At 42.1% G+C, this 13,966-nt stretch overlaps 1 protein-coding gene across 1 annotated transcript in view; it reads left to right on the plus strand.

Annotated features, from left to right (window-relative positions):
• The window catches only part of igfbp2a (insulin-like growth factor binding protein 2a), a 16,841-nt gene extending 4,048 nt beyond the window's left edge, over nucleotides 1–12,793 (plus strand). The window contains exons 2-4 of the mRNA XM_008301271.1: nucleotides 9,908–10,089; nucleotides 11,689–11,829; nucleotides 12,067–12,793. Coding sequence (XP_008299493.1) covers nucleotides 9,908–10,089; nucleotides 11,689–11,829; nucleotides 12,067–12,225 — 482 coding nt within the window. The 3' untranslated portion in view covers nucleotides 12,226–12,793. The remainder of the gene's footprint in view (nucleotides 1–9,907; nucleotides 10,090–11,688; nucleotides 11,830–12,066) is intronic.
• The last annotated feature ends 1,173 nt before the right edge of the window (nucleotides 12,794–13,966 follow it).

Below are 13,966 nucleotides of genomic sequence, written 5' to 3' on the forward strand. Positions count from 1 at the left end.
TTTTGAAAAATATATAATCAAAGAAATCCAACTTTTTCATACAGTTTTATGAGTTCTCTTGACTTTTAGCTTTCCATAGAGATGCAGGACTTTGAAAAATGAGAACGCAGTGGGTAAAAATGTGACGGGAGCAAAAAACACAACTACTTGGGGTTCAGAGGACAAATAAAAAAAGAATCGGCTCCGGCAGAAGACGCCTGTCAGGCTAAAAGTTTATAGTTTAATTGGAAAATGCCACAAAGAAAAACCATAAATGACATGATTCACATGTAAACTGAGGACGTTTTATTTTGTTTTCAAACGTGTTTGAATAGTTGAAACATTCCAAAAGCATCATACATTATGTCTTCACTTGCCGGCCCGTAATATGTTAATTACACGACAGTATGCTTGATGCTCTTTGCAATTAGGTGGAAAAATATGTATCGCAACAGATATCTGGCAAACTTGTGCCATTATCTGCAAAAATCCAATGTTCTGCATTGTGCTTATAAGATTATTGCATTCCTGTTTTGTGCAGCGTATCAAAGATCACTGGCTGTAACTTCAGCATTATATGACTGATGATATGGTGTTAAAGTTACTGTACATGAAGCTTCATCTTAAGCTGTGATAGTCTGATTTCAGCAAACAACCTGGGATGTTATGTGTCAATTTATGCCCTGGATCACACAGACGAGCGGATCAATCCATTCATGTAAACTAAAAACTAAAAATAGCAAAGTATAAAAGTGCATTTTGTTAACCCCCTTAATGTCCACCACCTTTTTCCAAAAAAACAGTTGCCCTTAAAACAACATAGAGGTAAGAATCTATGATTTTTTCTGTGAGGAACTATTTCTGCTTTGTTATATTCATATTTTTATGGTTCGTGCTGTTTGCACCATTTCAATTTAGGGGCTTTTCAACAAATGTGTATAATTCAAAGGGAGCCGAAACACAGTGAAAATGAGCTGGCTTAAGTGGCTACGTTGCATAAGATCTAATTTAAATCTTACACATGCTCTGATTTTCCACCTTTATCATCTCTCTGTACACGACCTGCATTGATGAGAGTGAGAGTTTAATGTGTTTTCATACATGCAATCGTTATAAATCCATATCAGCATTTACAGGCTCGTCCCTTGAGGCGAAGTTTTGATTTGGTTCTGTGCCATAATGTATTTAAAATGATGTCCATATCTTACAATAAATCAATAAAGACAATATTTACACTTTTGCTGCTAAAACCATCCTGATGTGTTCAGGCTAAATAGAGGAGAGTAACATATTGAGTTCATTCCGGTGTTGGTTTCAATCTATAATTCAATACGTAATTGCATTTCTTTGCACAAGTGCTTTGGAATACAAGCAACCTAATATCTGGAGGTTTCTGTGGAGTTTCGAGTGTCCCGGGATGGATTCAATAAGAAATTTGACAACAATGAGCCAGAGATAACTGTTGGCACCCGATCGTGAAGATTAATAGGAGGGTCTTGAATCTTGAAGCAAAAATCAGCTATGATGTGGTGAAAATAAGAAAGGAGATACTCGCGGTTATATAAATTGCATAGTCCAGTAAATAATGATCAGATTAAATGTGTAATTTTAACGATTTAAAATGGATAACACATCAGCAAGTATTCCTTTTTTTTTTCCAGTTTCAGAACTATCAAAATTCTGCATTTCTTTGATTGTGGGCTGAAATGTCTCCCTATTTCAAACTTAACACCCACAAGTTTCCCACTACCCGCTCTGTTTATGCACAATATCACTTGATATTCCGTTCCCACAGAAACCTGGACCCAAATAAAGGTTCCTTTAATCAGATTGGATGGGCGTTTAGTTGTTTTGACTGGACTCATACCATGTATGACCTCGAAAGAGAACAAGTTGATTAAAAAAGAAAAAAGCCCAAACGGAGCCCAGGTTCTTTCTTTACATGGATTGCAAAAAGTGAAGCAAATGCAATGATGCCCAGATTTTTATCGTGATAGACTGTTAGTTATGGTTATTAATCCTCAAAACAACCCTCTTCCCGTGTTAATTTTGCCAAGAGTCTGCTTTACATGTTGACAATGAGGAAGGAAAAATAAAAGTAAGGATAAAAGGAGAAGGAAAATGAGGTGGAAAGAAAAGGGGGGAAAAAACTCCAGTGCCATCTGGTCGCTGAAATAACATTGTTAGCTAACAAGGGGCATTCCTGTGTACCTGCGGGGGCGTCCAGACAGAGCCCGCAGGACTGAAATAGCTCCGAGATAATCCACCCCCCTGCCCGGGCTTCTCTAAAAACGGGTGTTTGTGCCATCTCCCCCCAAGGCATCAACTTTGCGCCTATCTCTGCCAAGAATCTCCTCGTGCCTATTGAGATCCAGAATAACTTCCCACCCTCCACTTTGGTCAAGGGTGGTTTAAGACAACATAAACATTGTCTGAAATGCTACTGACACTGGGGGGGTGGGATGGGGTGAGGCAGACAGTTACCGAACTTGCTTTGATAGTAGAGAAATAACAAAAATGGAAAAAAGAAAATTTCAACGGCCAAATGCAGTGACAAGCTTAGTCCCTGGACATGTATGTTTGAATATCAGTCTGTAAAACTTAGATTTCCGAAAGTGAGAAGTCCAATTGATTAGTTTTTCTTTGGAGGTAAGGGAGGTGTAAGTCGAGGTGATTGGTTCTTTAGAGGTTCTCCAGAGACTTCCATGCTCTATCTGCCATTGGGCTTGAGTAAAAGTCTTAATGTAGGCTGCTGTATGTTGTAGAGCCCCACTAATATTGGATTTTTGGGGCCCATGCCAAGAAGTTGGTCATGGGAGTTTGACCATCTATTCCTCATGTGTTTTCTGGCCGTGGAAAATACTTACAACCGTGTTCCCCAGGAAACCCTATGAAGGGTACTGCAGAAGTACGGGGTACTTGAGGCGGTGCTAAGAGCCATCCAGTCCTTGCACAACCAAATTCAGACCTGCGTTCATATTCTGAACACAGTGTCAAACACATTTCAGGTGAGTGTTGGACCAGGGATGCCCCTGGTCTCCGATCCTCTTTGTGATATTCATGGACAGGATCTCAAGGCACAGCCGGAGTGAGGATGGTGTTCGGGTTAGGAAACCTCAGAGTTGCTTGTTGTTTTTTTTTGCAGATGATGCGGTTCTGTTTCATCAGCATGTAATGGGGTGGTTTGCAGCTTAGTATGAAGGGGCAGGGATGAGAGTTGGCACCTCCAAGTCTGAGGCCGTGGTTCTTTACTGGAAACCAGTGAAATGCTCCCTCTGAGTTTGGGGTGAGTCACTGCCCTAAGAGAATGAGTTTAAGCATCTCTGGATCTTGTTTACGAGTGACAGGAAAATGGATTGTGAGAAGGACAAACGGATTGGTGCAGTGTTGTGCCGGTCTGTTGTGGTGAAGACGGAGCTGAGCCGTTGGGCAAAACGCTTGATTTGAGTTGGCCTACGTTCCAACCCTCAGCTACGTTCCTGAGCCCTGGGTACTGACCGAAAGAATAAGATCACGGATACTCGTGGCTGAAATGAGTTTCTGTGTAGGGTGGTGGGGCTCAAAGTAGAGTTGCTTCTCTTTCCCATCGAAAGGAGCAAGTTGCTTTGGACATCTAATCAGGATAACTTCCTTTTGAGGTTTTTCAAGCACACCCAAGTGGGAGGAGACCCCGGGGTAGACCCAGAACTCCTTTGAGGGATTACATATCTCATCTGACCTGGAAACACCTTGGGATCCCCCAGGAGGAAGCTGGAAAGCATTGCTGGGAAGAGATGACCTTCTGAGCCTGAAACCACCGTTATCTGACTCCAGCTAAGGGGAAGAAAATAGACGGACGGAAACTAGTAAATAGCTTACCATGAAGACACCAATTTGTTAATTACCGCAAGCGTCTATTCCTGGATTATGTTGTGGAAAAAAGAAAAGTTTTCATATCGGTGTAAACTGGACAACATGTTTGCCAATAGCAACATATCTATGACATACTGAATGCTAGTATGATCAACCAATACGACTGGGACAAACTTTTATTGACTCACCCTCAAACAACTGTTGATAAAGGATATCGTTATTATAACAAATTATCAATATTGCAATGTGAAATGGCTCATAGCAGTGACCCTATAGAGAATTCCAGCCCAAATCTACAGCTGTCTTGGCCTTTGCAGAGCTTTGTGGTGAGTTGCAGCTCATTGTGTAGCTGTCCAGCCACAGCAAGCAGCTGTTTTGAGAAAAAAAAAAACAACTTACAAATACCATTGTCCACTACCTGCTCAGCAACAACCAGGAGACACAGTTAACAACTAACAGATGGAAATAGAGAAGCATTTGCAGCCAAAGGTCCAGATATTTCCCACAACATTTGGTAAAGACCAAGTAAAGAAGTAATAAGCTACTGTTTCCTCACAATTTCACAAAAATCCTCCAGTGTGTAATAGCAGGCCTCTACCACGTTCACATGGAAACAGGGCGCCATATTTTATGCTGAATATATTGGTTAGAAAGCTTATAATGAAAGCCCTCTTTCAACGTAATGCTGGAGGTTTAAATTCAGCGACGCCCTGTTGAGTTTTATTATAATCGAAACAAAAGTAATGTTTACAATCGGTGTTGCTGACCAAAATAGATTGAGTGTATCCTTGAGGTCTAGTAAACAAAATAACTGCATTTTGTTTCCAGTATAATATGTGCAAAGCTGATCTTTAAAAAAAAAAAAAAAAAGATTCACGTCGCCCAACAAGCAGTGTTTTTCTTTTCTTTCCAGTGGAAATAGATTGGCATCATTGGCGTGAATTCACTGACCTGCATGTATGTGTGTAAAACAGTCTTTTATATCAGGCTGTAAACACATTTATTGCTGATGGAAAGCTGGGCATTTTAACATGTGGATCTATGGGGATTGACTCGCTTTTGGAGCTATTCTCAAGTGGTCATTCGAGGAACTGCAGACCATGGAATTAAACTTTTTAATTGTGACTTAAGTTGAAAGATAGTCATGTATAGGTAACTGTTAAAAACTTGATCATCAATTAAAAAACAAGATTTGTTCCCAAAAAGTTGGCATTGGAAGTAAAAGGTTTTCTACAATGTAAAATGTAACCCAGATCCATTAGATTTTGCAGCCTCACGTCCCTCATATCTTTTCCTCAGCTGCTTAGAATGATTGTCAGCGGTAGCTGCATGTGATGCTCTACAAGTTCAACGTGTTCCAGCTTGCCTCAGTTCCTGTAGGTCCTGTCCAATCGCCCCAGAGTTCACCCAGCGGTGCCGGTAGTGAGTGAGATGCCTGGTGTTGGATGCCGCGGTGTGTACATGCGTGCCAGAGCCTGTGCAAAGCCTGCTTTTAGATGGCTGTTTCGGGCCAAAAAGCCTGGAAGGTAAACATATCTGCACTCTGCTGAGTTTGTGTTTCTAGAATACAGTCCCACTAGGCCTTGTAATGGATTATGGACTGCAGTAAATCTACACAGTGCCTTTCATCAACTTCTTAACTGGCACATGACCTACAGTATTTCTCACCTCAGAGCTGCCTTGGGAGGTGAATTGAGAGACGACCTACTTTTTAAGGGATCTTCACATTCTGAAATTTAAAGACGTAGCTCGTTTTTTGGGGGGGTTGAATGTTGTTCCCTCTTGTGCAGTGTCAGGTGGGTGCTTCCTTTTTCCTTTTTATTTTTCCTTCACGCTTGTGTGCACATTTAGAGTATGATTGGTTGTCTTAGCTTCGTGGATGTCCATTGAATCAAATTGCATTTCACCTCAGATAGATGTATAAGCAGTTTTTTTTAGGAGGATTTCTTTTAAAAAAAAATACCCCATTTAAACTTCAGCAAATACTCTTTTGCCGTTTTTTAAGTGCATATGGCCTACCTGTGGGCAGATTTTGCACCATCAGGACTGTTTCCAAGGCTCCATTTGTATCTACTGAAATATGATGGCGAGTGAATGCGCTCGGATCTTTCCTTTTTCAGCCTTTCCATTCTCCATGACATGGCCAAGTCTGCCATTTGCTCAGTTGACCAGAATCTGGACAATCAGACATGACACTTCTGGCCTCCGTGCCATCTGGGAATTCGACATGGATCAGATATAGAAAGAAAGCCTCTCCGGCTATTGTGTGAGGATTAATTCAAGCAGTAGACTGGACAGTAGGCCTGCTGCTGTGTTGATACTGCTGATCCCCAGCCCACTGCTGTGGAGCGGCTTGTACTGCAGAGGCCTAGTGCCCCCTAAAAGTGGGGTCCTGACCCTCTGTGTTTGTGTGTGCGTGTACATTCAAGAGGGAGATCGCCGTTGTACATTGTGCATTCATGTGTGTGTGTGTCTATGTGCGCCCGGACTTTGTGTTTGAGCGAACATCTCAGGTTTCCTCACAAGAGAGGGGATGATGGTATTGCACTTGGATACTGTGGGGATTATGTAAGGCAGCAAAACAAAAGACACCCCAGCCGCCAATATTTCTGAGTGCGTTGTGTGTTTATCTGCGCCACTTGTGCATGCACGCACACCTGATTTCAGTTGACTTTTGCCTCGTTTTTTGCAAAGAAACTCGGTCTTCAAAGAAAAGTCTGAGAGAGCACAGTGGAGCTTCGTAGGGGGAGCCGAAAGTCCAACAACACCAGATCTATCTGATGGCAAAAGGCGCCAGCACCTTGTTATTGCTTCGTTTGGAATTTCCTTTCTCCTGTTCTTTCTTAGGCCTTTTGTGATCATATTCTACAACCGGATGTCAAATTTACCTCTTGCAGGGTGCAGAGAATGCCTCTTCAGTCCGCCACCACTAAAACACACATTCCCAGCCCTGCAAATCTCTTTCCACAAGTCTGCACGTTACAGCTTGGCCTGCATAACTGTGAACTATTCACTTCATGGCTGACTATTTGACCTTCTCTGCTCCCTTTGCTTATTTCCCTTCTTTTGTTCAGGTGTCAAGTGAAGGTAAAATACATGATTTTCTGCAAAGAGTCAGCAAAACGACACGCTGATCTGTTTCGTATATTTTTAGTTTTCAACTGTTATTCGCCGCAGCTAGACTGAGCTAGGATGCAAGATATTGCACCAAGCAACTTTTTTTTTAACCTAAAATCAGTTAGTTTAGATAGACACTCCTCTTCCACTCCCTTCCTGTCAACCCTCATCCCCAAAGTATGCTCTGCTGTCAGAAACAACAAGACGGGCTGGACCTGATGGCCTCTCGTTATATTTGCTCCATCTGTCAGAAGGTTTTTGTTTTTAGGTTGATGTTTGAGAAGACTCGAAAGAGAGAAGAGATGGTTAAAGTAAATCAAAATCGCTCGGAGGGATTACAAAGACTTATAAATGGAAAGAAAGTGAAATCCATCCAGCTTCTTGATGAATCATCGATGGAGTTAGCCCCTGTTCTTCCTGTTTTAACACAAGTGACATTCAGGAAACGGTGAGCTGCTCAGTTATTGTGAACTTTTGTTGTAAGAGGGCTTGAACAGCATTGGTGAAGAGAGTCCTAACCATATTAGAGGGATGGTTCTGTGGATATTGGTGTAGGAAATGTGATCAAGAAGATGGGAGACTCCCCTTCGAAGTACTTATGCAGCGATGCCCTGCTCCCAGTGCTTTTGCCACAAGTAGAAGGCTCTCTGGAGATCCTGTTTATCACAACACCATCTGTAACATGTGATAGATCTTGACTGCTGTGTCAGAAGGGCATCCATCCATCCATCCATCCATCCATCCATCCATTATCTATACACCACTTAAGCCTCACTAGGGTCGCGGGGTGGCTGGAGCCTATCCCAGTCGACTCAGGGTGAAGGCAGAGAAAAGGGCATCCGTTTAACGTTTAAAATTTAATTTTGGGGAAGATGTAGAAGTCAGAAAGAGCCGATGGTGTTGGTGTGGTCAAAAAAGCATTTTCTCAATGTACTGAGTGGGCACCCATTTGCACAATCCCCACAGATTAGGTTATTTATGGCAAATGTTCTCCCTCTGGCACCTCAAGACGTTACAGGAGAACTTAAGTTTAAGTCTTGCAGTGCACAACCCTATAAAAGAAAACAATGAGCATCCTCTTTCCTGCCGTTTAAGTGCACCTTTTAAGTGTAATCTTCCACTGTTTGGTCTCCGGGTCATAGGTGTAGACTCAACTCTTGCCATTAGTGATGAGTGGTAATGAAGGACGGGCCACTGAATTTGATGTTTGCTCTCTGTGCAAATTTTTAGTCCACGGTGAAATCGCAAATTTGCACCTGCACGTACTCTGAAATGGACTTTGGGAAAGTGTTCCAGATGCAGCAGAAGCACCGGGATCAGTGTGTCCTGGCACAAAGAGACCACTTTGTAGGGGATAACGGGGCAAACTTACAGCGGGTTTCTACTTTTGCTACCCGCTGTCGTGGAAAGTCTTGATCACGGCTCGTATCTGCCATTAAATAGTCGCTGCAGAATAACGTTCCTCATACAAATATTCGATTAATTGCTAAAACACTCCCCAGAAGATGAGTCCGATTGAATTTGGCGGTCTGAACTTTTTCGGTATCTTGGCTTGGTAAGAGACAATGAATCCCCCTGACTTTGTTCAGCTTCTGTACTGCGTTGTTGCCGTCATGACGTTGACGTGTTGCTGAAATGCTCGACGGCTTGATTAGAGTTGCATTTTCAAAATAGCGACACACAGATGTTTCTATTACATCAGATGACTTCTAACTCGGGTCAAAATCATCGAGTAAAAGTTGCAGCTAAAAGTGGAAAAACTTTAAACGTCTGATCAACTTTTGTGTTCATTAATCAACACTTTTAACATCTGCTCATGAAATTGAATCACATTGTTAGGGAAAAAGCCACCATGGAAACCTGACTGTGACTCAAGTTCAGCAGTGGCCAACATTTCTCAGCCCACAAGCTTGTTAACGGAGCTGCATGTGGTTCCTTCGCTCTATGAGAAAGGAAAGGATTCTGGTGACTCACTGATTGTGCTGATACATTTCAGAGCATTTTTGCAGTGGTTTGGACACTTCTTTCTTTTCCCCCCACGGCTTTATCTTTAGCGAAAACGTCAAACGCGACAACGAGGACGTAACGAAATAAACAATCGGGGGAGTTAAAATTAGCAAAGCCAGTAATATTCACAGATGTGTGAAATGTGCTTTGAGTCGTGCCAAAATGCAGAGCGGCTGCCAGATGAGAGGAGACTTGTGCTCTTGGCTCGGTTTTATAACCGAGAGGCCCCAGGTGAGCTCAATGAGCTGACTACCTTCCTCATTTTAATTAGAACCAATCACCAAACTCAGTGGGAGGTTCACCAGCAAAACACAAAAAAAGTTTTACAGTCTATTCCTCCTTCCGTTTTTCTCTATTCCCTCAACCCTCTTTCCACCAGCGAAAAATAATGAGTAATTTGATACACAAAACCCCCCAAAATAGATTCAGCACCACTTTTTTTTTATTTTATGACTAAAATGGTTGGATAATTACTTTCTCAAAGGCACTAAAACAGTATACATTAATGTAATAGAGGTATTTCTGAAGCATCTTTCCTTTCCCATCAGAAAAGGAGCCGTAGGTTTCCTGCAGGGTCAGCTTCACCCCTGCAGCTGGTAGAAGTCCATCAATCCATTTCCAAAAACCTCTTTAGCAGACCAGACCGCTAACTCTGAAAAATGATCGGCCCATTATGGAGTGTATTTCACGCCGCTTCGAGCTTCTAAAAAGCCCGGCTCGTTCGCAAAAGTGACAGCAGGAGGGCCGTCCTGATGAAGCACAGGTTAAATGCTGTCAGCTACCGATATGTCAGTCCTAGAGTCCGATCCTGGTTGTGTTCAATATAGAGTTTATCCTCTTTTCCTGTTAAATTACAGATACAGTCTTTTTTATTATTATTATTAACTATGAGAACAAATAAACTCAGATTAGTTATTGTAACGCTTGTCACGTCATATTTCTTTGTCTCCAGGTGAGACCGTGGAGCTCCAGCCCGAGCAGGGCGTCAGCGAGATCACGGCCGTTCGGAAGCCCAGCAAAGAGACGACCTGGCTGGGACCCAAGGAGAGCGCCGTACGCCAGCACAGACAGGAGATGAAGACCAAGATGAAGACCAACAAGGTGGAGGAGGTGAAACCCACTCGGCCTAAGCAGGTAAGTCAAGCGCTGATCCTGAAATGTCAGGAAAAGCATTAGCATTAGTGATTGAGTTTAGTGTTCTGTTTAATTGAAGTGAGTGCGATCATGACAAATGTATCTTCACATTTTACATAAAGTGTGTCGTGTTTTCTTCATCTGTACACAATATATTCACAAATGGCTTGAGAAGAACATCCTGCTGCAACATCTTAATGCAATTTTGTGATTTATAACCAATTTCTTAGTATTTAAATCATGATTTAAAAAAAAAAAACTCAACCGGTTACCACAACTTAGCCAATAATTCTAATTTCTCTTTCACAGTTTTGAATATTTAACCTAAACTACAGCTGTTGGAAGTGTCAGTCTGAGACAAACACGCTTTTTAATTTGAATCTCTGTGAGCAAAAAAAAACATTATCTATACATCAATGTTCTTCTTGATCTGTCAAAGGTTAAATTTGATTGCTTTTAGAAGTTTTATGACAGAACAGTCTTGAACATGTTGGGTAACATCTGTCTGATACTTGCTTGACAGTCAGCGCTGATGCTAATCCCCCAATATGGGAACATCACGTCTGAAAATCTTGCACCCCAAACGAGAGAGGGACCATGTGGTGACCGGAGGTGTTTAACTTATTATTTAATTATGAGTAAAGACGAGTAGAGTGTACAATTGGTGACAAAAATGTGTAAAATGAGGCACGTTTTCTGCCCAGTGTGGAGAACCGACCTGTAAGACGAGGGAGGAATGCGAAAACAAGCGCAGTGCCGCCTCCCTCTGGTGCAGCAGCTGCACATTTTTGCATTTAAAAGTGTGTTATCTTTGAAGGCAGTACGGCTAGCGCGCTTATAAATAATGTTAGGATTTCGCAAAGGCTGTATTTTCAGAGGGCCGGCCAAATAAATTTCCCACCGGCCACCGTGCTTTAATCTAAAGACAGACATTCGCTGACCCTTCATCCACCTGACCAGCTCCGTCTCCCACAGCCGGGAGTCACGGGTGAACACCGACAATTTCTAGCCATTGCGGTATTTTCCATCCGCCGTAAAAAAAAAAAAAAATCATTTAAAGGTTATTGCTCTACCAGAAACTTTATAACTGTCTCAACAAGATGTTTGGCTCTGCTGGATTGTGAGGTAAACCTGAGGTCACTGGTGAGTTATTATTCATTACTGGAAAGAATCATGATTCATTTGCTCATAACAGAAAGCCCTTTAGCTTTATTGTGTGTGTGAGTGTGTGTGTGTGCATTTTATATGAGATTTTATAGTGAGTCAAAAATGTGCTGATTGCTATGCAAACACGACTTGGTGTTGATGTGTCTTGGACTAGTTTCCTGTTGTGGGGATTTCAAAAAAAAAAAAAGGATTTCAGATTTTATTAAGAAGCAAGCTGCATAAAAGATCAGATTTCTGATTTAGAAAACAACTGGGAAAAACTCTAAAGTTCACAGAACAGTTTGTACGAAACGTTTCTTGCTGGAGGCCAGCAGCGTGTTTTTTTTTTTTTTTATGCATCTGGCATCGAAACCCGGTGGCTCCAACACGCCCATGTGCCACCATAGGGGCCCTGTGAACATTGTTGTTCTGTTTTGCTGTTTTCTTTCGAAGACTCAGTGTCAGCAGGAGCTCGACCAGGTCCTGGAGCGGATATCCAAGATGCCCTTCAGAGATAACCGAGGTCCCCTGGAAGACCTGTACGCCCTGCATATCCCCAACTGCGACAAGAGGGGGCAGTATAACCTCAAACAGGTGACTCCGGGGGGAAAGAGGGTGTAGCCACCTCGTAGTATGCAGGTATAAGGAGCTTAAGAGAGTGTGTTTTCAACTGTAAGGTGCTTGATAATAGAAGAAAAATAATTTGTGCATGAATAATTTGTTCTGAAAAATAAAAATAAAAAGATATAGGAGCCCCACAGATGTGTATATTTGAGGTCTAATAGTGTGAAATGTGTAGAAAAAGCTCCAACCGATGCTCCGTGTTTGCAGTGCAAGATGTCTCTCCACGGTCAGAGGGGCGAGTGCTGGTGCGTGGACCCCCACACCGGCCGGCCCATCCCGTCGGCCCCGACCGTGAGGGGCGACCCCAACTGCAGCCAGTACCTCAGGGAGCTGGAGCTGGAGCTTCCCGACATGGCGCAGATCTAGTGTTGGCACGAAAACAAACAACAACAACAAAAAAAAAACTGTAAAGTACTTGTGAACAAAGAACATCTGAGTAAGCTATATATTATCTTTCTGTGTGTATGTGTCTCCAGCTCATTTGATGACACTGACATTTGAAATCTTAACCGACAAAAAAAAGAAAAAAAATAGGATTAAATGATAGAATCCAGCTTGCTGCATAAGATGTAACTGCAGATTACTTGTAGGCGGAGCAGTAAAGATAAGACTCCGTAGATACTCAGTAGCTGCCAGCTGGAGTGTCAGTAACTACGCTTTACTAATTGTGATTTTTTTTGCTTTGTTGTCAGTGTTTTGTACTGTATGTGTTCAGGGGAGGGGGGAGAAAAAAAAAAAAAAAGAAAAGCCTTCAATGTATTGGATGTTTTTCATGCTCTAGCTTCCAGACTACTGTTCATGCTATGCTCTAGGCTTCCAGTGCTTATTGGCTTTTAAGGATGAAACGTAGTACATGTAGCGTGCATTAAGTGTTCAGCAGGAGGACGTGACTTTAATTAACTGACAATGCCATTAAAATGACAAATACGTTCAATGTGTGCTATGTGTTGCTTTCGTTCGAATTGGATTTGAACATCTTGGGAAATGAGTGAGGAAAAAAAAAAAAGCTTTTTAGGGGAATCAGGGAGGGAGATTTGTGAATATGCATTTCAAAATAATTTATTGTGCATTTGTTGCGGAAAGAGAATGAAATGTGGAAGAGTTGAATCCACACATATACAGGTATACTCATGCACTATAAATGAGCATTCTGTCAGTTTACTGTCATATATCGTAGTGAAAACATGATTAGAAAATAAAATATAAAGGAAAGAAATACAAGAGTTTCACTGTCAGATATTTAGCGCCTGACACAGATTTTATTTTCAGATTCCTCACATTCACCAACTAAAGTTTTAGTACTGCAGTAGAATATTGTACAAATATCTGACTGATCAACACCACCATCAGCTATACAAAGTGAAATCTCTCCCATTCAGCTATTATTATCACTGCCTTTGTCATTGTGACGTCGCAACATGTTGGGAACAAGAACCAGCACTCGTCGTGCCGCGGAGCAACTTTGCATCGTGTCAAATGAGTTCTCCGAGCGACTTTCCCACCTTTGACGGTCAGCTGACCGTGCTCCTCCCTGCACACCTGCCCAGCTTTACCCCACTGGGTCAGGATATTTGCATGCACGTGCAGGCTGAGTCTACGAGCACCTTGTTTTTCCCTCCTATGGTGTCAATAAAATGAAATAAAGTCTTCATCCGTATGGAAACTCGAAAACTCTCAACAATATAATCAATCTCAAGCCTGACAGTAACCCAGTATTCCCAGTTTAAGTGCCAATAATAGCATATCAGGGAAGACACAGGATCATATGTGTAGGCTGATTCTAAAGCATTTATTCCTCTGCAAAGGGGAAGAATAATTACCTGTCAACATGGAAGACAAAGGAGACAGGTGAGTAGAAGAAGGTCGGACGCTGTCGAACTTGCATTTATTTGCAATGTTTGGATGGCAGAAAGGTTGAGCACTGAAACATCACGACTCCATGTATTTTTGATTATTAAAAATGTGTTTTTAATGGTACCCAAATCTTGGTTGCTTGAAGGCAGAGACACAAACTAGGAGGCCTTAGTGGAGAACCTTTAGGTCAGGGATCTCCAACTCCGGTCCTCGTGAGCTACTGTCCTGCAGGTTTTAGACGTTTCCGTACTGC

The sequence above is a fragment of the Stegastes partitus genome, unplaced genomic scaffold (genome assembly GCF_000690725.1).
Source record: "Stegastes partitus isolate 25-593 unplaced genomic scaffold, Stegastes_partitus-1.0.2 Scaffold1652, whole genome shotgun sequence".
Lineage (NCBI taxonomy): Eukaryota > Metazoa > Chordata > Actinopteri > Pomacentridae > Stegastes > Stegastes partitus.